Source organism: Cyprinus carpio, chromosome B13 (genome assembly GCF_018340385.1).
Source record: "Cyprinus carpio isolate SPL01 chromosome B13, ASM1834038v1, whole genome shotgun sequence".
Lineage (NCBI taxonomy): Eukaryota > Metazoa > Chordata > Actinopteri > Cypriniformes > Cyprinidae > Cyprinus > Cyprinus carpio.
Window position 1 is genome coordinate 23,028,161 of NC_056609.1, and position 27,920 is coordinate 23,056,080.

General features: G+C 36.2%; 4 protein-coding genes across 6 annotated transcripts; 2 read left to right on the forward strand and 2 right to left on the reverse strand.

Annotated features, from left to right (window-relative positions):
- Positions 1-1,503: 1,503 nt before the first annotated feature.
- On the reverse strand, positions 1,504-9,937 carry LOC109075184 (galectin-3-like). Of its 2 annotated transcripts, XM_019091120.1 has the most exons (6): positions 9,703-9,937; positions 9,434-9,451; positions 7,927-8,595; positions 3,074-3,162; positions 2,840-2,996; positions 1,504-1,858 (listed from the first exon to the last, which is right to left on the reverse strand). In XM_019091120.1, exons 2-6 carry the CDS (start codon positions 9,446-9,448, stop codon positions 1,703-1,705), a joined length of 1,086 nt encoding a protein of 361 aa, XP_018946665.1. In that variant the 5' UTR covers positions 9,449-9,451; positions 9,703-9,937; the 3' UTR covers positions 1,504-1,702. The 2 variants fall into 2 exon arrangements, with proteins under 2 accessions (XP_018946665.1, XP_042593276.1); XM_042737342.1 differs by lacking the exons at positions 1,504-1,858; positions 2,840-2,996; positions 3,074-3,162 and adding an exon at positions 7,422-7,635.
- A 734-nt stretch (positions 9,938-10,671) lies between these two features.
- LOC109075185 (glia maturation factor beta) lies at positions 10,672-13,392 on the forward strand. 2 transcript variants are annotated; one of them, XM_019091122.2, is made up of 7 exons: positions 10,672-10,817; positions 12,233-12,329; positions 12,447-12,496; positions 12,604-12,653; positions 12,760-12,842; positions 12,946-13,019; positions 13,108-13,392. In XM_019091122.2, exons 1-7 carry the CDS (start codon positions 10,815-10,817, stop codon positions 13,177-13,179), a joined length of 429 nt encoding a protein of 142 aa, XP_018946667.1. In that variant the 5' UTR covers positions 10,672-10,814; the 3' UTR covers positions 13,180-13,392. The 2 variants fall into 2 exon arrangements, with proteins under 2 accessions (XP_018946667.1, XP_042593277.1); XM_042737343.1 differs by lacking the exon at positions 10,672-10,817 and adding an exon at positions 11,448-11,466.
- A 3,975-nt stretch (positions 13,393-17,367) lies between these two features.
- Positions 17,368-22,999, forward strand: LOC109075186 (protein cornichon homolog 1). Its single transcript, XM_042737347.1, has 5 exons — positions 17,368-17,521; positions 18,687-18,755; positions 21,070-21,182; positions 21,357-21,500; positions 21,691-22,999. Exons 1-5 carry the CDS (start codon positions 17,441-17,443, stop codon positions 21,716-21,718), a joined length of 435 nt encoding a protein of 144 aa, XP_042593281.1. The 5' UTR covers positions 17,368-17,440; the 3' UTR covers positions 21,719-22,999.
- On the reverse strand, positions 22,421-27,914 carry LOC109110984 (cyclin-dependent kinase inhibitor 3-like). The gene is made up of 8 exons (XM_019123944.2): positions 27,891-27,914; positions 27,513-27,598; positions 27,351-27,406; positions 26,981-27,025; positions 25,845-26,067; positions 24,743-24,774; positions 24,538-24,641; positions 22,421-24,448 (listed from the first exon to the last, which is right to left on the reverse strand). The coding sequence occupies exons 2-8, from the start codon at positions 27,587-27,589 to the stop codon at positions 24,359-24,361; spliced, it is 627 nt and encodes a 208-aa protein (XP_018979489.1). The 5' UTR covers positions 27,590-27,598; positions 27,891-27,914; the 3' UTR covers positions 22,421-24,358.
- Positions 27,915-27,920: the final 6 nt, after the last annotated feature.

A 27,920-nucleotide genomic window follows, 5' to 3' on the forward strand; every position in this document is an offset into this window, starting at 1 on the left:
GGGGCACTTTAATAAAAGTGACCATATCAGTCAATGATTGTAAATATTATTTATGTGGTGAGTAAAATAAAACATTAAGTTGTAATCACATTCCCCGGTTATACTTTTTATCCTAAATAGTAAGCATCCATGCATGCTTTCTTGACAGCTCTTTGCACAACATTGTGATGGTTCATCCATGACATTTTCAGCTGTACACCAAATTGTCAGTGGTACAAATGCAAATTTAAGATGGTGTTTTTTTTTTAAATGTATAAATGCAAATGTGAAGTGCTGGTAATAAATAGCAAATTCAGAAGCTAATTCTTACACACAGATACAAATCGTATGTGACAAAGGCACAATTTTATGACATGGCAGAAGTGCATACTTACAGTTCACAGTAAAATTCATCTTAACAACTGTAATTTTTATGTTAAATTACTTCCTCTTATCTCAGGTCAACATGCAGAATATAATATGACCAAGCACATTTCAGTCAGGGTAATACAGCATTTATTCGGACATAATTATTTACTTATCTCCATTATCCTAATTATTTCTTTAATATGGTTTTATTCAAAATAATGAACATTTTCCAAAATCCATACCAAATAAAGTAATATTCAGCCATTTCGATCTGATGTAATTCAGCACAGTGTCACAGCTCTGGTCTGCAGTTTCCTGAATAAGAGTTTATGACCCCTCATGGGTCTTGGTACTATACCATGCTAATACCGAAGGTAATAATTTAGGTGTGTTTGGAACAGTATACGTTGTGTTTTTACAAAATTTGTCAAACACACTACCGTTCAAAAGTTTGGGATCAGTAAGATTTTAAATATTTTTTACCGAAGTATCTTGTGCTCATCAAGGCTGTATTTATTTGATCAAAAATACAGAAAAAACCCTGTTATTTTGTGAAATATTATTGCAATTTAAAATAATAGTTTCTATTTTAATATACTTTAAAACATAATTTATTCCTGTGATGCAAACATGAATTTTCAGCATCATTACTCAACAGCATTTATTTAAAATGGAAATCTTGTGTTACAATATACACTACAGTTCAAAAGTTTGGAGTTTTTTTCTACATTTTTTGAAAGTAATGAATACTTTTATTCAGCAAGGATGTGTTAAATGGATAAAAAGTGATAGTAAAGACTCATTGTTAGAAAAGATTTTTAATTTTAAATAAATGCTGTTCTTTTTACCTTTTTATTCAGAAAAGAATCCAGAAAAAAGTATCAGTTTCCAAAACAATTAATAAAAATAAAACATGAAGCAGCACAACGGTTTCTAGCACTGATAATAAATCAGCATATTAGAATGATTTCTGAAGGATCATGTGACACTGAAGACTGGAGCAATGATGCTGAAAATTCAGCTTTGATCACAGAAATAAATTATATTTTAAAGTATATTAAAACATAAAACCAGTATTAGAAATTGAAATAATATCTCCCAATATTGCAGTTTCTTCTGTATTTTTAATCAAATAAATACAGCCTTGATGAGCACAAGAGACTCCATTAAAAACATTAAAAATCTTACTGATCCCAAACTTTTAAACAGCAGTGTACATGCAAAAGGTTAACTATCATCATTCAACTATCAACTATCAGTTATGGTGCTTTCTGAAGATAATCTATACTTTTCAAGGACCAATGACTACATGTGTCTCCTCAACATTGTCAAACTGCTCCTACGCCCCTGGGATTTAGATCATGCTGGGGGCCGCGCTGAACAGAACGAGGTCTCCCTCGATGTGCAGGTGAGTGACATCCTCCATCCCGCCTGTTCTGTGCTCAAACTCCAGCAGATGAACGCCATCCACAGCCACCTTAAACCCATCCGCCTCCACCAGGATCTTCAGCTGCACACACAAACACATTATGAAAACTCAACTGAAGTCCAATATGGCTTAAAGGAATAGTTCGACTAAAAATGAAAATTAGTTGAAAATATACTCAGGCCATCCAAGATGTAGATAAATTTGTTTCGTCACAGGAACAGATTTAGAGAAATTTAGCATTTTACATCACTTGCTCACCAATGGATCCTCTGCGGTGAACAACTTCATTCAAACAGTTAACATCATGTGAAGTAAAAAGCTGCTTGTTTGTAAGAAACACATCCATCATTAAGATGTTTTAACTTTAAACCATCGCTTCTGGGCAAAATGCAAGTGCATCATTTATAATAATGCTTCCTTCAAAAAAAAAGTCCATCCTCCGTCTCATATCAAAATTTACCAACATATTAGTTTAGAACTCTTATGGACTGTTTTCAATTGTAAACGGTGCTTAATGTGCGCATGTTTCTCCTCTGCTTCAGGAGAAATGACACTTTCACTGGAGAAAGCAATACTATGGATAGAGGACACATATTTTAGCCAGAAGCAGCAGTTTGAAGTTAAAATCTTAATGTCTTTTGATGTATTTGTTTATTACAAGCAAGGAACTTGTTTTTATAAGCAGTTTGGACTCTTAATCTGATCAGACGTCAGTGATCAGTTGGAGTGTTGATTAATTTTATATTTTATGTTTTCTGTTTTACATTTTGAATGGCCTGAGGTCAGTAAATTATTGGCTAAGGGTGAGTAAATTATTTTCATATTTGGGTTATCTATTCTATTTCATTCCATAGGAAAAAAAAAATCATGTCAACGAGGACCAGAAACTGTTTGGTTATTCACATTCTCCAAAACAACTAAATTTTTTTATTTTTTTTGTGAAGAAAGGATTTCATACAGGTTTGCAACAACTTAATGTTGAGAAAATAATGACAGAATTTTCATCTTTGGGTGAACTATTCCTTTAAGTTCCTTCTCTAAGGGTAAATCAGAATGCTGTACCTCAAACTGTCTGCCCTGCACAAAGGGAAATCCTCCGTGCCTCTCCTCCGGACCCCAGCAGCCCCCAAGCTGTGTGTTCCGTACGATGGTGTTCTCATGGAAATGAGGGCTGAAATGGAAAACCACGTCATGCCCCCTCACAAAATCTACATGGAACCTGAGAAAAGAGAAGTGAGAGTTTGCTTTGGACACGCAGAGGTAATGCAGCATCTTGTTGTTTTGTTTTTTTATTACCTGTTTCCTCCTGGTACTGGCTCACCCACTATAGTAATCACGAGGCAGGGCATTATCCCTGCATGCAGCGGAAGATCATACGGCAATGGCTAAAACACACACATACACATAAGTTATCTGAGTTCTTCAACAGTTGCCACAGGTGTCTACACTAAAAACATATGTAAAAATTGGCCTGTATATTGTTACTGTATATTGTGTTACTGAAAATAGGGATGCGCAATATGATGATACCTATAACTTTTTAAATATTAATCATGTTTATTAGTATTAACTTTTAGTAACTGATACTATTAAAATAAACAAAATCTCAAATATCCACCAATAACCAATATGGTATAGATATACTGTGCATCCCTAACTGCAAAGAAAACATCTTTGTAAGTAGCTACACCTGCTAAACTATTCTAAAATGAACTCTATATCCCAGAATTTGAGAGAAGATCAGAAGAGACATAAAATTGTGATCTTTTACAAATATATAATACTATTTAAAAGTTTGAGGTCAGTAAGATATTTTCATATTTAAAAACTTTTGCTCAAAGAAGGAAGCATTTATGTGATCAAAAACACAGTAAAAACTTCAATATTAAAGAATATAAAGAATATACAATATTGAAAAAATATATGAAGAATTATTACAATTTAAAATATCTGGTTTCTATTGTGATTTATTTTAAAATGCAATTTATTCCTGTGATGGCAAAGCTGAATTTTTAGCATCACTACTCCTGTCTTCAGTGTGTGATTTATTTTAAAATGCAATTTATTCCTGTGATGGCAAAGCTGAATATTTTTTTTACAGGACATTATATAAAACATTACTTTTACTGACACATTTGATCAGTTTAATAGCTTTTTGCTAAATAGAATTAATTTTTACTGACTCCAAAAAATATTATAAAGCACAAATATATGCATTATCATCATCAAGCTGAATTTTTAGCATCACTACTCCTGTCTCTCAGTGATTTACACATGAAGTGTAGAGACTTCATCGTCTGTTAATACATTTTCCCATGATGTCTGAGTTTCTTCCACGCTCCATCCTAAAATTCCATCTCCGGCTTTTCCATAGTCTACAAAATAACATGAATCCCTCCCTGACATTAAACAGGACTGTTCAATTCAAAGGAATATTTTCCAACTTGAACTGGACAAATATTCTAAAAGAAACCAGTTACTAATCACCACAAAAGCTTATGTATACTAAACAGCGAAGACCCAAACACACATGCCCTTTCTTTTTGTCCTGTTCCAGCTAATGCCACGTCACAGATCACATGACAAACCGCAAAAGAAGGAAATCTAACTGATGACATCGCCTAGTTTATAAACAACTTTGCTATGACAACACTGTGACAAATCTCATAAACTGCCCATCCCTGATTCCAAACCCCACCCACTGACTCATGATTCCCCTCAGTGAATAAAGCTTGGTATGATCACAAACATGCACACTGTTTATGAACAAATTTGTGATAATAACCTATGAAATATTAAAACTCAAGATGCCTTTGTATACCATGAATATTCATATACACTATAGTTCAAAAGTTTGGGATCAGTAAGATTGTTTTTTGTAAGAAATACTTTTATTCAACACAGATGGATTAAACTGATTAAAAGTTACAGCAAATAAATTTATTACAGGAGATTTTCATTTTAAAAAAATGTTGTTCTTTTGAATTTTTTTATTCATTGAAGAATGCAAAAAATTTATTACCCTTTCCACAAAAATATTAAACAGGACAACTGATTCCAGTATTGAAAATAATAAGAAATATCTTTTAAGCAGCAAATCAGCAAATGAATGATTTCTAAAGCATTGTGTGACACTGAAGACAGGAGTAATGGCGGCTGAAAATTCAGCTTTGTCATTACAGTGATAAATTACACTATAAATTAAAGCTGCAAGCAGTAATGAAAGGTCCTTCGACACCAAGGCTCACCGCCAACCGGTGGCTTTAGGAAAACAACTAACGGTGGCCAATATGAATTTAAAGTGATAAATATAGGAGGGATATATCAAAGGCATTTATATGTGCCAAATTTCCTACTGCCAGCTGGTGGAGCTATGACTGTAACTGAATGTTGGCATGTAGATGTCTTCAGACTGGGACTTTTGTCAAATCTGTGAAGTTTGGTGCAGATTGAAAATGGTATGCTTGAGTTAGTGTAAAACATGACATTTCCTGTTGCCAACAGGTGGCGCTATAATTTATAACTGAATATTGGCATGTAAATGTTTTCAGGCCAGAACTCTTACCAATTATGTCAAGTTAGGGACAGACCAGACATTGCATGTTTCATTTAGTGTAAAACAAGTCATTTCCTGTTGGCAGCAGGTGGCGCTATGATTTTAACGCAATATTGGCCTTAAGAAGTGTTAAGGCCAGGACTCTTAACAAACATGTGAAGTTTAGGGCAGATCAGACAATTGCCTTGTCCAAATACCCACACTTGCGGTCTTGGCCACTTGAGAGCACGTGCACGCGACAGGAAGTAAGTGCGCAAGACTGTCCAGATCTTAAAAATGCCAAAGTACAGTGCCCTTAACGCACACTAAATCCACACGGTATTCAAGGCTTAGTGTATCCCATCATGCATCATGCTGTGGAAATAAATTGCGAGATTTTTGCCAAGATCGCGAGAGGTCACGGAAACCTTTCTAATGTAAGTGTAAATATTAATAACAATTAGATATTACATATAATTTGATAGTAAAACAAAGTGCTACACATTTTGTTGGTGCAAAGGTAAGCAGCCTATATTGATTTTGTACATCATTTGCAACTGCTATTTATCACTTAATTAGAAGCACCAGAAATTAAAGTGTGTCCCATCAGGTAATGAAAAGTTGTACACACACTTGTTTTTTTCATCCTCACTTGAACACTTGGGCCAAATACAGGAAATACATCATATAAGTAGTCAAGTGATCAAGTGCAAAGACTGCAAGTGTGGGTATTTGGACAAGGCAATTGCATGTTTAAGTAAGTGTGAAACAAGTCACTTCCTGTTGCCAGTAGGTGGCGCTATGACTATAACCAAATTTGATCATGTAGATGTCTTCAGGCCAGGACTCTAATCAAACTTGTGAAGTTTGAGACAGAATGGACATTGCATAAGTTACAACAACTTCCTGTTTGATGGCATTAATAGCATGCTTTAGCACTTAGTAGGTGTTGCAAGCATGTTTGAGCATGTTTCTGCCATGTTTAGCACACAATGGCATATTTTACTGTATTGCTAATATTGCATCACAGTGTTAAACATGTCACTTCCTGTAGACAGTAGGTGGTGCAATGACTATAACTGAATTTTGGTATGTCGATGTGTTCAGGCCAGGGCTCTCATTAAACATGTTAAGTTTGGTCAAATTAGCTAAGTGTTGCTAGCATGCTTTACCATGTTTCTAGCATGTTGCTAGCCTATTTATCACTTGCTGATACTTTTTAATATATTTCTAGAAGTCTATTACTGTGTTAAACTATAACCGAATATGGGCATGTAGATGTGCACCTTTTTTGTAGGTATTGCTGTGTTACATGTGTCAACCGAGTTTCGTTCATGTACGTAAAACATTGTTGGAGGGACACTCCATTGAAATTTTAAAGGTGGCACTATCGAGCCATTTTGCCACACCTTATTTCTGAAACCCATATCAAACGTAAATTTTCGCCACCTCTAATGCTTGTGCAAAGTTTCGTGATCTTTTGAGCATGTTAAGGCCCTTAAAAAAGTGATTCATTCTGGAAAAGACAAAGAAGAATAATAAGTAATGAGGCAATTCCAACAGGGTCCTCAGACCATCGGTGCTCGGGCCCTAAATATATTAAAACAGAAACGGTGATTTAAACTTTTAACAATATACTGTTTTTTTCTGTATTTTTGATCAAATAAATGCAGCCTTGGTGAGCATAAGAGACTTCTTTCAAAAACATTAAATCTTACCAACCCTAAACTTTTGAAGAGCAGTGTGATTATTAAAATGTTTATATATGATCATGGAATGCAAAATAAAACCGATCAGATTTTTGAAACTGATTGTCTTATGTTTCAGTCCTTATATTTCTCTCTGCCCCAAAGATTAATGAAGACCATACATTATGCCACTGTATGTGAACAACAATGCCAACCTCTCAGCATTACCTACAACTTCAGACAAAAGCTGATGTTGACATATAAATTGAGCCCATAAAAAACCTTTAATTACAATAATATTAATTTCATCTGTTTGTTGTATGACCACAAAGTGCATTATTTATTGTTTTTCTTTTTCAAGCAATAACATCAAAACAATGAACTTTTAAAAGTATAATATTAATAATCATGAATGTTCTGTGCAGAAATTAGGTAGCTCAGCTACATTAAAAATGTGCATTTGTTTGCAAAAGTGATATGCTAATATATCAGCATGAACTATGTGCTCAGTGTCCAGAACTCTGAGCTCTGATTGGATGCTAACTGGAGTCTTTGTGATGGCTGTGGTGCTGTCCTCCTCCTGTGATTGGCAGAGCTGTTCATTGTGCTCAAAAATATGGTGGTCTATATGGTGGCTGAAAAACAAAAAGAGGAGCTTTTGAGATCTACACAAGATGTGCTTGCACTTAAGATCTGCAGATTTATTGTGATCCAGCAGAATGACACCAGAAAAGGAGCATCCCAGACCTCAAGAGCCAAACCTACAACTCTGAAAGCAATGCTTATGTCACCAATACTCTCATAAAACAAACTCCACCAGATCAATGCAGAGCCATCACCAAACAAACCCATCATATACACTTATGAGCATACTTGTGCATGCAAAATCTCTTTATAGACGCATTTAAACAGTCATAATTGCTCACCAGCATTCCACCTGGAGCTGCAGGCCCTCCGTATGGTCCCATGGGCCCTGGACCGAAGCCTCCCGGTGGGCCAGGTTGAGGAGGGAAGCCCCCTCCGGGTGGACCCCAGGATCCTGGTGGTACTGGGGGAAACATTCCTCCTCCATATCCGGGGCCTCCATCTGGTGGAAAGGCACCAGGTCCTCCTGGGCCGTACATGCCAGGTCCAGATGGACCTGGCGGGTAAGGCACGCTTGGATATGGGCCCTGTGGAGCCCCAGGTGGGGAGGGGAACTGTCCAGGAACGGGGTATGGCACGGGTGCCCCACCTGGTGGGAACTGACCTGGCATTGAAGGGAACTGTCCTGGAGCTCCAGGGTTGGAGGGGAACTGTCCAGGTACGCCCGGTCCTGGAGGGTATCCACCTGGGGCAGCAGGGGCTCCGGGAAACTGGCCCGGGGCTCCTGGGCCAGGTGGAAAGGGACCTGGGGCAGAGGGCCCAGTCTGAGGGAAGCCAGGTGCTGTTGGTTGGGCAGGGCCTCCTGAGGGTGGGAAATGAGGGCCACCAGGGGCTGCACCAGGCCAGCCAGGATTAGTGGGGGGTGGAGCCCCATTTCCAGGAGCTGATGGATTGGTGTGTTTAGTTTTCGATGCTTCACTAGAAACATCATCTGAGATTGCGTCAGCAAGCTACAGAAAGAGAATGCAGAAAAATCACAGCAAATAAAACACTAGCTGAGAGTTATCAGAGAGACTTTTGGTCTGTTATTATCATTGCAAAGCCAAAGACTAACTAGGACAAACAGTGGGGTCCAAAAGTCTGAAAACAGATTAAAAATCTGAGATTGAAAAGAAAATTAAACCTGTAAATAAACAGAAAATTGTAGGAGTGTGTAAAAAATAACAGGTATTACTAGCTAATTAAATAAACACATCTGTGACATTTGAAATTCTTTTGGCAAAAGGTTAGACATTTTTGCTTCCACTGAAGTACAAGATGCTCTGTGGATCAAATCATGCTGGACAACATGATCATCAGGCTTTGTGGAGTTCATGCAGCTTAAGCGCTGCTGTCATTAAACAAACTAAGAAAAAAATAATTTTTCATTAAATGTTTTACTTGAACATACTGTTCTTGTGCTGATAATTAAAATAATTATATTTAATTATAATAAAGTATATAACAACATTTCATTTTAATAAAAATAGGACATTTCTATAATTAAATTATAAAAGAAAGCAGAACAGACACTTTTTCACTAGTGGGTTTATGCTGGTCTCGCTGTGTATTATACACTTAATATTCTGGTATATCGCTACTATTTTTCATTTAATTATTGATGTGCTGAATAAAGATATTATATCAATTAAACTGATGAGAAATTTAAATTACTGGGTCTACTATTACAGTCATTTCTACTGCTGGTAACACGGATAAAATCTCTTACTTTACTAACACAGGAGAAAATACAGCCTAAAATAATAAAAATGAATTACTATTAAACAAGATTATTTAGAAAACACTTACCGAAAAGTCCGCCATGGCCTAAAACAGATACAAACAATGACACTTAGTGACATGCAGTTGTATACAATTCAGATTCTGTCATAAGTCTAGTACAAGTACTAGTTACACAGACGCATACGTCACTGAATCAAACACACCCTCGCAACTATTTAAGTTATACTTTAAAATGTAAGATTAAATCAGGCATTCCAGCTCCACAACCATTAATCTGTCTGGTGCTATACATGCGCATTTGAGTGAAATGTCAGCAGTTTTTTGGGCATCAGCACCTCGAACTGGATCAGGGCCTGCGGTCCGAGGATTGGAGGTTCAGAGCAGCACCAGGTCCCGTCGCCCGAAAATATCCGAAAGTCAGAATTACTAAACTACAGGAAGTGAGGTGATAACTGGAACAGTGAGGGTTTTCAACAGCGTGTTTGAAAACATTGTGAGAACCAAGTAATATGGATGACACATTAACTACTGCAGTTACAGGAACAGAACAATCTAGTGTGTTTATAGATCTGATATGAGCGTTATGCACGCGCATGCTCCCCGATGGGCGTGACCTCTGAGGGATGGGCCGGCTCATCTGCGCATGCGCAGGGGTTACTGTGACGAAGGGGGCGTTTTCAACCCTGGGAGGCTTAAAATATAACACCCATAATAATATGAATCACAACCTTACAACTAGCTTAGAAACTTTTCCAGTTTTCTAACGCCACTTTCCACGAACCGAACCTTGAAAGGGTGAGGTTTTTCCAACAAATGGTGAATGGTGAAGGTTGACAAAATGTTGGTTGTTTTTGGTTTGAAGTTACTGATACATTTATATTTTCCATAAATCAAGTTTTTTTTTTAATGCTTATGTCATATACAAATAACAAAAGACTGTAATGCTTAAAAAGGAGTGGGACTACAACATGTTCTGTAGTTATTTCCGAATGTGCTTTATAGTGAAATACATTCTGTATATATTTTATTATTATTATCATCATCATCAGTTTAAACACCAAAGTCACTCGTACATTAAACATTACTTTTTACCCTACTGTAAATAAATTATGGCTATATTTTAAGGCATTAAATGCATTCACTTGGGGAACACACATTTGCGTGCATTTCATATACTCAGTTATTTTATATCTAAATCCTCTTATTTCCCCGAAGGGTGGAGAAAAGCGTGCATCCGACAGCTCTTTCCATGAGCAGCAGTTCATACCCAAATGCTGCTGTTCTGGGATCAGACGGATCTCGTCCTTTTATGGGTGAAATAAACTGATCCTAGTACAGCCATTTATGCAGATTCTGGCGCGTTCCAGTGCTCTGATTGGTCAAACGTGCGTCACGAGACGCGGCACGGTAGAACTCCTGCACTGCTGAGCTCGTGCCGTCTGTGAAAATGGTGAGTACAAAAACTGCCTTGAATTAATAAAAACATTTGTGTGGCGGCCCTCACTTGTAGGATGTATAATAATACGGAGGCATTTACAAATAACGCAGTACGCCTCAACGGTCTGGGATATGTGTATGTTAGAGGGGTTGTTTTTTTTCTGAGCCCTGTTGCAGTTCCACCCAGTGCTTTGTGATGAGCTGCATGTCAAACCCTCTCTGGCATTACACCGACTTCATAAAGTTTACCAAAATAAAGGCATGTTTGGTGTTAAATATACCCCAGATCTCTGTTTTGAATTTTCACGAGATAGGATTGCCTTACATAATTGCGATATGATGGAATTCCTGCGGCTCCTGGGGATTCTCATTTCCTGTTGCAGACGTGCTCGCGCTTCAGTGTTTCAAGGAAATTTGGGAAATCTGCTAAGCGACAACGAGACGGTGTGGCTCCTTTACTTTGAATGGCACGCGTCAAGCCACGATCAAACAATGTAATCAAATCAGAGCAGAAGTGACAAGCAATGTTATGAAATCAACGCGGATTCTTTGCATTCCACCAACACTGCACGTCAAAAACACGTTTTGCCACATCGACAGCTAAAAACGTGATTGTTCTCCTGATGACATCAGTGTGGTGATGACCTACACTGGTTGTCATGGTGCATGACTTTTGTGAACTCCTTTTCATTGTGATGTTGCGTGCCAGAGTAGACGGGTGGTTTTATTGTTGAGTTGGCTGTATCTAAACAGTTGTGATAACCGAATTACACAATCAGAAGAAATAGTCAATGGTTTCCATGCCCACTGCATTCAGTCTGTTGGTTAATTGTTACTCTCAAAATTACTGACTCCAAGACCCCCTTTGTCCAGGTCAATATTTGAAGGCTCCACTATCTAAGTTGATATGTATTTTATGTTAGGTAAAAAAAAATGTTAGTGTGAATGCGCACTGGAAGTCGCTTTGGATAAAAGCGTCTGATAAATGCATAAATGTAAATGTAATATGTACCTCAAAAATATAAACTCAAAAAAAAATTTATTTTTGTGTTTCCAGCATTTGTACACATTTGTATTTTTTAGTAGCCTATATTTTAATTAAGATTATATTAATATAACTACATTTACGTAATTGTAAGACTTATTGGGCCCCCCAAAACTTTGCAAAGGCCCCTAGTGAACCCCGGCCCCCAGTTGAGAACCAATACTTTGACAAACTCTGAACCTTGAGTGTGTCCCTAACCTGTATGACTCCTAATCAAAGAGATTAATTGGGAGTTTCTCTGGTTATGTAGCCGGTTCTGAATTATATATACATTACTACTATTCAAAAGTTTGGACCCAATTAACTAAGCAGACTGAAAATAGTAATAAAGCTGACTGACATGTGGAAAATAGTAACAATAATGTTTGTGTGTGTGTGCGCAGAGTGAGTCTTTAGTTGTGTGTGAGGTAGACGAAGACCTGGTGAAAAAGTTGCGGGATTTCCGCTTCAGGAAGGAGACTAATAATGCCGCCATCATCAGTGAGTCAAACTGAAATTAAACTCTTACACACTCGAGCTGTTCCATATATGCTTACACTTTCTCATATAGCGTAAAGGCTGAACGCTGATATTGCTGTTTTTGTCCTCTGGTTACAGTGAAGATTGATAAAGACAAACAGCTGGTGATTCTGGAGGAGGAGCATGAGGTAAATACACACTGTTATTTCATCAACATGTAATACATAGCTTTCTAGTGGGACTAATAGTTGAGCAGATTAGTTGTGTAAACCAGGGTTTTATTTTCTCCTTATAGGATATTTCCCCTGAAGACCTGAAGAATGAGCTACCAGAGAGACAGCCCAGATATCCTTCACTGAAACAAAACTCACTTTGTGCTGTACTGTGATTCAGCTCATGAAATGTGTCTATTCAACATTAAACAATCATTGGATTCCTTAACCTGTGACACATTTGTTGTCTACAGCTATAAGTACCAGCACGATGATGGAAGAGTGTCCTACCCTTTGTGTTTTATCTTCTCCAGTCCTGTTGGTAAAGAGAATACACATGTTCAATTGTCAACATGCACATACCCTGTAATATGAGGCAGTTTCTCCAAAATGAAACTTCTGTAAAATGAAACTTAATTTCCCAGGATGCAAACCTGAGCAGCAGATGATGTACGCCGGCAGCAAAAATAAACTGGTACAGACAGTTGAACTGACCAAGGTTAGCTCTAACTAACACACCTAACCTTATACCCAGTGATGTTGTGGAATTGTTTTATTTTTATTTGTCTGTATCTGCTTTCTCTCAGGTGTTTGAGATCAGGAACACTGAAGACTTGACAGAGGAGTGGCTCCAAGAGAAACTGGGCTTCTTCCGCTAAGAAAGGACCGAACAAGCTAACACTCGTGTTTAAAGAGTGACCGAGATGGGACCATCACCTCCAAACGGAGAGAATACCATAGTCCATCTGATAATGTCTGATTGTGTATGTTTGAATGCTTCTGCCCAAACTCTAAACCCGCCTGTGCCAGTTTAAGATGACAGAAATTTGAGGTGCAAAGAAAATAAAATGTGAAAGCAAATTTCACATATACACTGAACAATTCCTTGGATTTTTAAAATCATTCCGCTCTCATCCCTGAGCAGTAACATATGTACTGGCCTGCATAGGTGGTCCAGTCTTACTACCATGATAGTTGGATGACATTTACGTCGGCTATCCTTCATGATAGATGACATGGCAACAGATTTAAACATTGTAAAAATCTATAATGTGGCATGTTTTGCCCATTTTGGTATAAAATCACATAAGTCTTCATGTAACATTTTCTTCCTTTGTAAAGCATTTTCTAACTTTAATTTGACCAAACATTAATTATTTTGGTTTGAGAAGTGTTGAACTGTAATGGTAGGTGAAGATGTCAGAAGTCTTACTGATAATTTTGGGACCAAACATTTTATGACCTTTTGTCATTTTATGTTGTTGTTGTCATAAAGTTTTGTGATTTATTTTGTGATTATAGAGTTAAGATCTAGAATCTGTGAGGACAATTGGGTGAAAGTTCTGGGACTAATTTAACTTGATTTAGTGTTTTTGGGAGAGGGGGCACAGAATTTGTCAATCGGACGTCCTTAAACACAGATCTGCTCTACCTTTTTGAAGGTGTGTAGGTTTAGATGTACATCTTCAGAGATGTGCTTTGGTGTTATTCTGCCACAAGCAATCATCTCATAATTAATTCCTCTGTTAGTTATTCTAAATGAATCTTTATCACTGTCCAACTAAATGCTGAAATAAAGCTGGTGTCATAATTCTAATGTTTATGTTAAAGCATCCCTATTTCCGTATTTATGTAAAAAACAATGTTTCTATTGGCAAAATGTAAACACTGGAAAGTTCTTAAATGTTCAAAGCTTAACAGAGTAGTGTGAATAGTTTAAGGAAGTGATGTTATTGTGGGTTTGATAAGTAATACCTCGGCAGATCTCACATCTTTCAGAATTTGTAAGCTCTAATGTGGGTCAGGCTCATCTCTGTACATCTGTAGAACCTGTAACACCTGTGATTAGTGCCGTTTCCTACTAAACACTGATTGCTCACTTTGGTGGTTTGTATGATGTGGACATCACATGATATGTCCCATACAGTAGTGAACTGTGTATGTGTTTAACATTTAATTTTTAATGACTGAAGAAGCTTTTCCTGATCATTTATAACTCAAGTTCTCTCTTGAAACCAGAAAAATGGTTAACCTTTCAATATGTGTCTCAATTACATTTGTCTGCTGTTTTGAATAATTAATTAAAAGGTTTTTTCATTTGACCATGTGCTAAACTGGAGTGTTCTTGATTGATATTGACAACTTGTTCTATTTGTAAAGGTTGAAATAATGTCTGATACAAAATATAATTTCACTGAATTTTAACATGGTAAATATGGGTTTGTTACTGGTTTTAGCAAAGTTTACTGGTGGGAGTGACTAATAATACTGGCGATTAATATGTAAAAGTACAATGAAGATTTAGTAAAGGATTTTCTGCATTCTATCCTGTTTACTTGGGTAGGAAGTAGCTGGTAAGAGAGTAAATGTAATTCCATTACAAACAGACATGGTAATTTAGCCATGCTCATAACCTTGTGGCTCTTCTATATTCCACAATTGTTGGGTTTGCATTAGTAAACCAATATTAGGTCAATGACACAAGCATTAGAGAGTTCTACCCACAGTCATTTTCATGTGGTTTTGATTTTATCAGTCTGGTTGTGCTCTATTGATCTAGTCTTTGACAAACATGCATCACCTGATGACCATGATTAGATATTTTATCTTGCCCACGGAAGTGAAGAATCTCATCAGAGGTTTGTTTGTTTGTTTGTTTGCAGTTAGCTGGCTTTACATTTCTATATATCTCAGTGAATAATTTTTTTTTTTATTTTCTCAAATTCATTTTTTATTCTACTAGCCACCATAATAACATTATTAATGTTTAGCACAACATGCAGTATGCCAGACATCGACAACTTACTATGGAAAGATAAAGGTTTTTAAAAGATTTTTATAAAGTCAGTCACAGCAGTGACATTCAGCAGGATCACCTTTTTCTTTATGTTCCTAAGATTAGATAAAAGTGTCTAAATTTCATATAATAATAATAATAATAATAATAATAATAATAAATAAATATATATATACTTTTTTTATGCAGTGAGATCCAGGCAGTCGAGTAAATGATTATATCAATTTTAGGAGAAGGAATAACAAATTTCTTAAATAAAAATTAAAGTTTAAACAAATTTATCTATCTTATTTATTAATTTATAATTGAATGCAGAGTATGTAAGTAGTGATTATCATAAAAAAGTAGACGTAAGATATAAGAAGAATAAAGGCAGAAGAAAGAGTAAAAAGTAAAGAGTAGAGAAGTAAGAATCAGAGTAGGCACACCGAATATATTATATATATATATATATATATATATAAATACTGTATATATATATATATATATATATATATATATATATATATATATATATATATATATATATATATATATATATATACTGTATATGTATGTATGTAAATATATATTATATTTGACTTGAAAACAAGTCATGTGTTGGGTTTATTTTTTTTGTAGCAACAGCAACATACATTGTGTGGGTCAAAATTACAGATTTTTCTTTTATGCCAAAAATCATTAGGATGTTGAGTTCCATGATGATATTTTGTAAATTTTCTAACGTAAATATATCAAAACTTAATTTTTGATTAGTAATATGCAATGCTAAGGACTTAATTTGGACAACTTTGAAGGTGATTTTCTCAACATTTTGATTTTTTTGCACCCTCAGATTCCAGATTTTCAGACAGTTGTATCTCAGCCAAATATTGTCCTATTCTAAAAACCATACATCAATGGAAAGCTTATTTATTCAGCTGTCAGGAGATATATATATATATATATATATATAATATATATATATATATATATATATATATATATATATATATATATATATATATATATATATGACCCTGTACCACAAACCCAGTCATAAGGGCCAATTTTACAAAATTGAGATTTATACATCACATGACAGCTGAATAAATAAGGGAGCGCGCCCATCCGCCTGTGGTCACCACTAATAGATATGACAAATTGATAAACATATCTTGCATTAAATCTATATATGGCCACAGTATATGAAAAAAAATAATAATAATAAAACAATAATAAAAAAGTTGATGACTAATTCTGAGAATCATCAATGCTCAGGAAGCAGTTGGAAGATGTCCATTATCTAACAAAACACCAGTGCATAAAATATAACTTTCAACCATATATAAAATACGCATAACATACATATTACACAGATATGAAAAATCAAAGAAAATAACAACACTGATTATTTGGATACATCACTTTTGTTAGTACGTTAGAGTTTATGAGTTAGCAACTGTATGTTTCCATATTCAAGCAGATTAAACACATCACTTCTTCTGCATCACACAAATCTCATAAAATATTAAGCTTACTTGTACTTTTACTAAAATACTCAAGGACAGTTCATCACCGCTGCATTGTTTGTATAGGATGCCTTTTTTGGGTATTTTTGGGTAACATATAGCCTACATATTCTGTCTGTAAATCAACTTATTTAACTTGATTGCCTTGTATGTGTATGTTTGACACATTTCAGGGTTTTGTGTTGGAATATCCTGTCTTGTCAAACTTCAGATAAATCTAAACTAAACTTTAATGTTTGTGATTCATATTTGTCAGCATTTTATAACGTTTCTTAATAATGTTGTTAGTTATATGAAATCAATCAAATTTGGGATAGAGATTTCAGAGCTTTGGCAGAGAGAAATATCAGTGAGTGAATGTCGGCCTAAATCTTGGTCTGTTCCTCACACAAAGACTATAATCTGGCTTCAGAACACTTGGAATATAGTAATATGTTTGAATAGAGGTGCATAAAAAAATCTTCAAAAACTGTACCTTTTTTATATATTTTCAGGGGTTTCCCCTGATCTCGCGTTTTTTCGAGTATCCATGTGACTTTTTCAGTCACGTGACGTCCAGCTGGCTCAACGTCACAGCAGTCGTCGGTCTGGATAATTCCACATGAGCGAAAGATGGCGTTCACATTCGCGGCCTTTTGTTATATGCTGGCGCTACTGCTGACGGCGGCGCTGATCTTCTTCGCTATTTGGCATGTAAGTATTTTGACTTAACTCCAGCCGAACTGGGGAGACTTTGAGCACACAGATACTCGGCGGATAGTGACATTAGTTAGACACACAGCAGAGCGCGAATGAATGGCACGAACGCGAGCTGGTGACACCCATTATTATCATCATCACCGCTATTCTTCCGTTAAACAGTTAGGGGCCTTCCGTGTATTTAACTGTATTATCTACAGAGTTAGCCACATTAAATGCAAGATATGTTTATAAATCTGTTATATCTGTTAGTGGTGACCACGGGCGGATGGGCGCGCGCTCCCGTTTAGCTCTCGTGCATGTGTTTACAGATCAGCGATAACCCAGAAATACTGCTAAAATCAACAACATAACGCGAACGCCAATAAACAACAAAAACCCGATGCAGTTAAATCGGTTATACACGATCCTCTCAGTCTAGAGTCCCTGGGTCTGTCCGCATGATTTGGGCCTTTGCATGTAAGATTGAGACGTAACTTTTTTTTTTTTTTTTTTTTTTTTTTTTAGATTGGAGTCACATTTTGAGTTATTTGCGGACAGAACAGCACCACTGTTCATATCTTTAAGGCTGATTCATTGCTGGCTGATGCCATTAACCTGTTTCCGAGATAATAACACTTTCATAACCAGCATCACATTTCTGCCTAATATCCCGGATGCAGACAAATGTCACAACAGTAAAGGAAATATTGATTTCCACCCTTATTTTCACAAAATTAAGGGAAATAATGTTTGAATTTCATCATATTAGTTTTGTAATAAATTAGATTATGGTATTTGAGTAATCATGAGTAAATAAATAATCTGAATGATTCAGGCGTAATGAATAATACACTGAATTTGGGATGTTATAAACATAACACTTGAGTTTACAGATGAAACAGAGAAATGCATAAAGTAGTTTAAATTTGCATCATCTGTCCTGCATCACAGATCTCCTAAAATATTAAGCTCTTTAAGATTTGATGTTTGTGATTCATATTTGTCAAAGTTTGTTTATAATTAAAAATTAATTTTAAATTGAATTAATTCAACACGTTAAAAAAAAAATAGTTGATTCTTAAAGAATAACATATTCCTGACATATAATGATGTAGGAACTGTGAGTGCATATTTATCATATTGATCATGTACTGTTTTTGTCCTCCCTGTTTTTCAGATAATTGCATTTGATGAGCTGAAGACTGACTATAAGAATCCTATAGACCAGTGTAACACGTTAAACCCGGTAAGTGGGAGGTTTCGGAGAGATGGCGTGTGATGCATGCACTCCTGTTTCTTCTCTTCTATCTCAACACTGTTCTGCTAATCGATGAAATCATCTGCAGTGAATGTTGCTTTCCAACACTAACACTACTTTGGTTCGATTTTTCTGATTTGCATTTTGTGTCTTTTTTTTCTTAATATTTGCTTTTTACCTTTTTTTCTCTGATTGGCTCAAAGACAGTTGACAGGGTGAAAAAAATTAAAAGGGTCAGGCTTGCTCTGAAGGTTGGTACCAGAATTCAGCTTAAGACCAGTAACAGTCTCTCTGTGTGCATGAGCGGAGTGTTTACAAATGTCTTTTCAGTTAACTAACACCTCACAAATGTACAAACAAGCCAAGCAGAGAGACAGGACCTGGATTACGTCAACTAGACAGCTTGATATCCGAGGTTATCTTTGTTGCAGACGCCATCACATCTGGCGAATGAACAAAACCCAGATTGCTCCTTTAGGGTTGCTCTTATTTTGCTCATGTTTGGCTGGTTTAGTCCGTAACTGTGGGTTTGGGCACAGGCACAGATGTCATCTGCACAGGTGTTTATTTGAGAGTAGGAAAGACAGCGGTTTACAGGAAAAAGTGTTAACTGAAAAGACTTGCAAATGCTCAGAACATGCATGTGCTGTTCTGTCCCTCCCTCCGTTTGCTCTTTACCCAGAGCGACTAACTCCATTTATGACGTCTCGCTTAGAAAGTGTATTTCTAAAATTGGCTCAGCTGTAAAACAATTCCACCATTAAGATCATGCAGAATAAGTCATTATCTCAAGTGCACTCGTGTGATGGATGAGATTAATGATGAACGCGAGAAGAAGAAGAGCGGGTGTAGTGAGTGCACAGTAATTGAGTCAAGCAGTAGTATCCTTTAGAAAAGGGTATTTCTGGTTGGATGTGTCCGAACATTCTCAGAAGCAAATGCTTAATGAGTTTTATGTTCTTCATAATCGCCACTGACAGTTTGAATTCATTTTTTACAATGTGTTTGTGTTGGGCAAAAGCAGAATACACACTTTCTCTCTTTTTGCATGGGCTTTTTGTGTTTTCTTTACATTTACCGGTTATGATCAGGCATGGCAGGGGCAGCCTGGGGTCCTTGTAGCTGCTCCCTCCCTCAGCATGGCTGCTGTTCTCATGCTGGCTGGCAATGTATCCCTGTGGAAAAAACACGATCCTGCCTCTGTTCCCGTATCTTTGTCTGTGGGCTGGGGGTTGGGGGTGTAGATGATGTTTACCTGTCTGCTATTTTACTAATGGCCAGAAGTTCTATTTGCGTAATAAAAGAAAATCATCACTCTATATTTAACTAAATCTAAAGCAAATGGGGTACAGTATGTGCTTTACAAAATTCAACAGCTTTAGGATACAATAGATGCCCTGTTTCAGTGTTTATTGAGCAGAGATCCTCTGGATGGTTTAAATTTTGAACTTGATGTCATATATTCTTAAATGGATCAAAGGTCCTTGATCTAAATTTTTGAATTCTTCACATACTATTTAGATGGGCATTTTTGTATTTTTCAATCTCTGCCCAGTAATTTAAGGTCACTGGTTTGATTTTACATTTAAAATTCTTTTAATCAATCATATGCTTTAAAAGAATTGTTGACCCAAAAATGGAAATTTGCTGAAGATGCGATTACATCGGGCCATGGATGATGTAGATGAGTTTGTTTCTTCATCAGAGCAGATTTGGAGAAATGTAGCATTACATCTCTTGCTCACCAATGGATCCTCTGCAGTGAATGGGTGCCGTCAGAATGAGTCCAAACAGCTGATAAAATCAGCATCATAATCCACTAGTAATTCACACAACTCCAATCCGGCAATTAATGTTAAAAAAGCTGTGTGTTTGTAACAAATCTATTACTTACTGATGATTTATCAGCTGTTTAGACTCATTCTAACGGCACCCATTTACTGCAGAGGATCCAGTTGTGAGCATGTGATGTAATGCTAAATTTCTCAAAATTTATTCTAATGAACATACATGTTTAAGCTAAGGGTGAGCAGATTTAAATTTTTGGGTGAACTATTCCTTTTAATAATAATTTGACAATTATTCTCAGCAGATTGTGCTCTTTTGAGGTTAAGAGACATTTAGATGTACTTAAGCAGATCAGTAAGTACTGGAGCTTATGGGATGGGGGTAATATGAATGATTTTTACACCTGATTGGCTAGACTTGGGGCACAGGCTTCAGCTGCAATAGAACTCTAGTCTCTGAGATGGATGTGTGTATTTGTGTTGTCTTCTGACCATGTATTTTTTGGCTTCCTTAGCTCGTCTTGCCGGAGTACCTCATCCATGTGTTCTTCTGCGTAATGTTCCTGTGCGCTGCAGAATGGCTGACGCTTGGACTCAACATGCCTCTGCTGGCCTATCACGTCTGGAGGTCGGTGGGGCCCTCAGCCCTAAATGAACCGCAGAGAAACACACATTTCATATTTATTGGCTATATATCAAACACCTCAGCAGATGTGTCCAGCTAGTTTCTCTGAAGTTAATAAGTGATTAGTCAACATTGTTCTTGCTCAAAGTGCAACATCAAGTGTTTGTTTGTGTGCAGGTATATGAGCCGCCCTGTGATGAGTGGACCTGGATTGTATGACCCCACTACAATAATGAATGCAGATATTCTGGCATACTGCCAGAAGGAGGGATGGTGCAAACTTGCATTCTACCTCCTCTCGTTCTTCTACTATCTTTACGGGTATGTAGAATTTAAAAATACCATTTTTGTATATTTAAATTTTATTTTTATATACACTTTATTCAAAAGTTAGTATGTATCTATCTATCTATCTATCTATCTATCTATCTATCTATCTATCTATCTATCTATCGTGTCATTTCATCAGAAACCCTATAGCTTATGTTTCTCTCTGGTGTTTCTATTATAGGATGATCTATGTTTTGGTGAGCTCCTAAATTGGATACAGCTGGAAAGCATATAAGGAAGCATTTGAGATGCTGATTTTAAAACCCAAATGGAGCTGAATTTGGACTCTGTCATCTCTCTCAGTTCTGCTCGGCTGTTTCAAAAGGACATTGACTTTATTTACACCTCATTGGCCAAGAACGATCCAGGACGCAAGCAGCCCGCACAACTCCAGAACCACACATGCAAAAATAAATGATTATCAACTCTTCAGTACAACCTGTTCAGACTTATATACACATGCCGCACCAATGCCAAAGCCCTTAACACACTGAAAGCATCAGCAGATGAGATGAGACCGTTTACATTGACCAGATCGTGTCCAAAGCAGAGACACAAGGGCTTCAACACTATACCACTGATAGAAATGTGAAAAGATTTTACTCTTGTGTTTTCAAACTGTGGGACAAAATAAAGATCTTGATTGTAGCATTTTTACAGACTTATTTTATCTTAAATATATTACTGCCTCGAAGCTCAGTCAGTTCTTTAATTTGTCCTTCAGAGTCGTGTGCTGCTTTGGTGGTTCATGATCTTGTAAGTCCATGTTTTTGAGCTCATGCTGGTGGTCTGCTTCATGTTGATGGTGTTAAAACCACAGTTTACTGTCTTTTTGGTAGGAAATTAGAACTGATGCTTTCAGTGTGAAGGCTTTACTTCGCTCATACACCCTGGAATACTCCACATGTAACTTTTTTTTTTTTGCTTTTACATTTTTTTTATTGTGTGCATTTCATATTTCTAAGTGTAATTGTTTTCTGATTTTGTTTTACTTTCATTATGTTTTTGTGAGTTAGAGATGAGTGTGGACACTATTTTGAATATTTTGGTTTGATGTTGGCATGATCTCAGTGTGCCAAGATGCCATTTTCTTTTAGCTTGTCAGTAATCACAAACAGGCTTCAGTCCTGAGCTGATGCTGTAGAGTTTGTATCTGGATTCAAAGCAGAGCTGTGTGGAAGGATTCTGTACCTCACATCTCACTGATAGCTGTTCATAATCACCAAGCTGAACCACCAAGGTTATATTCAGAGTAATAAGTTAATTTAGATTTTTCCCTGTGATTGATTTAGGGATTGATTTTTTTTTTTTTTTTCTGATTGCTGTTTTCCCCCTGTGTGTTTGTGATCCCAGCATTATGTGCATTTGAGTGTTATAAAGTCTTGCAAAAGCTATAGTAATTTTTTATTTTTTTTTTCTTTCTGGCTTGTAATATTGCTTAAAGTTTCAAATAAACGCTCATACACAAATCATGACAAATGATCATTTTATGATGGCTTTTTGTGTCGTTTATTCCATTTGGCTAAAGTAATCATGGTAAAATAGGTTTGGTTTAAACGGAAAGAATAGGACAGTAATTTTTTTTTTTATGTAATCGCTTGATAAAATTGCTAATTTTGTGATGTAATGCTTATAATAGTTAAACAAAAGAAAAAAAAACCTTTCAGCTTTGTTAGTCATTTCCACTTAAAAAATAAATAAAAGATTGCATACATTTTTAAGAAATATTTTTCCAATGATAAAAATGATTTGAATTTCAAAGATATTATAAAACAGTGATGCTGCTTTGCATAAATCTCCTTACTTTTCCCAAAAAAGTTGTACATTTTATGGGTCTGGCTTCAGGTCTCATCTGCGTCCCGCTATTTTTAGCTGTACAAAACAGCTTGTTTGGTTCATGTTACCTTGGTCCACTTCATAGGTAATTGCTGCAAACTTTATACATTTCCTTACTACTGACCACTTAAAAAAAAAATAAAGAATTGCCAGGAATGATTGCCAACAGCTGCATAACTTAATCCACCATCCAAATCACCGTTACTCACATAAGCAATGGTTTCCCAGACAAAAAAAAAAATATATATATATATATGATACTATAACAGATGGTTTATCAAGACAGTGTCTGCTGAAATAGATGCTTTCATCATAGCTGTAATAGCCAATGATGCAATGCTTTTTGTAATAGCCAGGCACCAGCAGCGCTATAGATAATATTGCAAAAGCATGTCTTGGTTTTTGTGAAATGTAACAAAACCAATGTTACTCACAGCAACACAGCAACCTCAGAGCCCAAAGCTTTCCCCATATTAATGTAGGTCCTAGAGTTTGCCTGATTGTAAGCCTTCTTTTAATGATATTCTTGTAACATTTTTCTCTTTCTAGTCTAGTCAAGCTTGCTCATGCTCTCTCCTCCTCATCATGAGTGTAATCGCCCCTGTTGCTGATTGGCTACACGAGTGTTACGGTGCTCAGTCAGATCCACGTTTCTCCCTTATTTACACAGCCAGGACTACACACAAACAATTTGTTTCAACATACATAGAAAAGAGATAGAAAATATTCACAAAATTGTGTTTGAGTGTTGATTACAATTTTCAACAGCGTGTCGCAGAAATCACTTGCTGCACCTTCAAGACTCACTTACTGAACAAGACCCATTTAATTGCAAAGTTAAAGTTATATATTAAGCACAATATTATTAGATCGACTTATAAAAATACAGAATTTTTAAAGTGCCATCAGAAAAGAAACAAATGCATTCATAAAGTAGAGAAAATCAATTGAGCAAAAACACCAAAGTAATTTGTCATTTTTTCTGCTTTTACATCATCTTGATGTCAGGTTGATCATCGGGACACTGATCTCTCTGAAAGTCGCTCTTTGGTTTCTTGATATGCTTCAAACTTCTCCCGAAACTCATGAAGGAAGTTGTATTGCTATAGGAGACAAATGGGAAAGCATCATTAACAGGTTAGCTGTACAGTTAGGGGAAGTGATGCATTTAGGTTTCTGGAATGCCTCTTACCTTGACGGTCTGAATAGCTCCTCCTCCTCTCAACTCCCTCAGGATCTCCAGAGCAGCACCAGGTGTCATGGAGACAGAGAGCTGCAGCAGCAGACATGCAGCAACTGTGACAATGAAGCACAAGTTAAACTCCTAATCACTAATCACACATACGGGACTAACATTAATCATAACACTGACCCCTCTTTGAGCATTTGATACTTACTTAACCCTGAGCGTCCCAGGCCTCCATAACAACTGTGGAAGAATAAAAACAATTCAAATCTGATGTTTATCTTCGCTAGCAACAATAATAACTATATATAATATGAATAGTACAAGATATAATATATATATATATATATATATATATATATATATATATATATACAGTTATGTATATTTAGGTTTATTTGAGTCTCTTATGCTCACCAAGGTTGCATTTATTTGATACAGTAAAAATATACAGTAATATTTTTAAAATAAAATTTATCCCTGTAATAGTAAAGTTGAATTTTTAGTAAATGATCCTTCAGAAATCATTCTAATAGGCTGATTTGGTGCTCAAGAAACATTTATCTTTATTATGAATGTTGAAAGTTGCATTTGCTTATTTTGATTATTATAATGTTACAGAAGATTTCTGTCAATTTTAACATTAATTCAATGCATCCTAGTTGAAAAGTATGTCTTTTAAACAATAATATTCATTAATACTAATACACGTTGTCCTAAAACTTTGAAGTTTTAAATTACAGTTCATTTTAAAAGATTATATCTATACCCTGATAGCATACATACATCACGGAGACGTCTATTTGATGTCTGCATTTACATCTGCAAGACGTATTTTTTAGAGTGTTTGCTCATCTGCTATACGTCTATAGGACGTCTCCTATCAGATGTCAAATAGACGTCTATTACTGTAGATGTCTTTAAGATGTTTATGGTTTAGAATGTATGTAAAACTGACATCTTACAGATGTGTGTCAGATGTTTGTATACAGCAGAGACTTTCCAGATCAAGTGATAACAAACATCTTGCAGACGTAAGCGTGCTATCAGGGTATACATACAGTGGTGGCCAAAATTATTAGAACAGGAATATTTTCATCAGCTAAAAATGGTTTTAAGGCAGTTATTTCTATCTTTTGCTGTAGTGTGTCAGTAGGAAATATCAGTATAATAATCCAGTGAGATTTTTGTTTGCACAAGGAGTCTGACAACAGCCAGAATATATGAAACTGTTATAACGGTAAACTGATCACATTTCTTTCACTGGGGGTGGAGGAATATCTCTGAATTGAGTAACTAAGAGTGTTTCTTACTGTATGACAGTCCTGCGCTGATTCTGCAGGCAGTCCTGCAGTTCTTCCAGAATGGAGTTGCATTGCGGAAGGTCTGGGGTGCTCCCGTCCGGGAAGGGGAGGTGGTGCACTCTGAGTCCATTCTGAGAATAAACCTCTAACAGACAGGGCACCCTGTAACGCACCAGCTCTCCCCGGGTACAGAACACAAACACGTCCTCCACACCCTGATCACACATCTCAGCTACACACAGACACACACACACACACACACACACACACACACACACACACCTGATAAATCATATTCAGGACATCAAGCTGTGAACCAAAGCAGTAAAAAAAATATATATATATGTATATATATTGTATTCAAGAAAACAAAAATATCCATAACATTTCCAAACACTGAAATATATTAATATAACCAAAAACAGGCCCTGCTAATGCAAAAACAGCAAACATAAACATAAAAATATATATGGATATATATTATAAAAATATCCATAAAATTTACAAACAAATATAACCGCAAACAGGCCCTGCTAAATGCAAAAAAAAGCATGGCATAGACTGAATAGGAAAATTAACCTGGTTTGTTGTTTTCTAATAACTTAACATTTTGGGGGGTTAGCACAAACCATACTTATGCAAATAAACTCATATGTCATGAAATGGAAATTGGGGTCTTTTCTCCCCTATATTGACATATCCAAACGAAACAGCTTCTTGAACAAGAAAAATAAAGGTAGGACAAGGCTAAATTTTGTCCACAAGGGAATTGACTGGGTTATTGTCATTTGGTAACTGCTGCAATGTTCATTAAAATTAATTAAGAACTGTCCATTTTGATTCCATGAGTCTGGGTGTTTTTTTTTTGTTGTTGTTTTTTTGACTACATTTAGCTAACTGACAAGAATTTGTGCCTATATACCATGGATTTTGATTAGTAACTGCATTCTGGCCTCACCTTTAAAGGTTAAAAAGACTTTGTTATCCTAATTATGCATGATCATAAAGTTAGTTGCACTTTATTATATGAATTTAACATTGATTTTACCACGCTCTTTCGCAAACCAATCAGAACAGACCTGTAACTAGGTCGAGAACCACTAATTTAGACCATTACTGCATGTGTGTGTGTCAGCTAGACTCACCAACATCTTTCTGCAGGTTTCTTCTGGTTTCTTTATATCTGCATCCTAAAATGAGCAGAAATTAGGGCTGAATGATATTAAACTGTGATCATTTACACACAAGTAGCTCATGATCCAGGGTTTCAGATTGTTTTAAATTAGTATCGGTATTGTCATTTTACACAGTTGTACTGTAAAATACAATTATTATTTGTAATTCTTATTATACATTTGTTTACAAGCATAGCAAACCTGGAACGACATTTTTTTTAATTATAAAAAAAAAACGTTTGTCAATTTATTTCCCCAAATCATGCAGCCCTAGCAGACATGTTTATTAATATTTATGAAATGAGCACACAAAGCACAAAGAGACACAATTCAATTTTACCAGGTAAGGAACAAATGCCAAGAGACTGGGAACACTCCACCACTGACAGAGACAACCTGCAAAACACACACACACACACACACACACACACACACCACAAATCACTCTCAATCTGTGAATATTTCTCCAGCTGTTGGGTGTGCATATGTGTGTTTTTCTTACCATGAGATCTGAAAAGGTGTGGCTTCCACTTCACCAAAGTCCTCTTCGTCAGATGAATCAAACTCACTTGTCCTCATTGCCCCAGTCTACCAAAGACACAAGTGTAATCACTCCCGACACTGACATATGAGAGCTGAATTTGGAACTGCTATCCAAACAGCCTTGTTTTTATGGCTTTGCTTATCATGTGGGAGTGGGAGTGAGAAATTTAGATGATTTCAGTGTACATGTATGAAAAAGAAATGTATAATATGCTATGAGACATTACTAACAGGCTTATATATATTCTCGTTCGCATAACTAATTCTATTTACGCATTAAACTGCTACATAGAAACATGAAGTTATAAACGACAGAGAGATCAACAACCGAACTCACCGACACGCCGCTCCGTAGTGCGCACGCGCG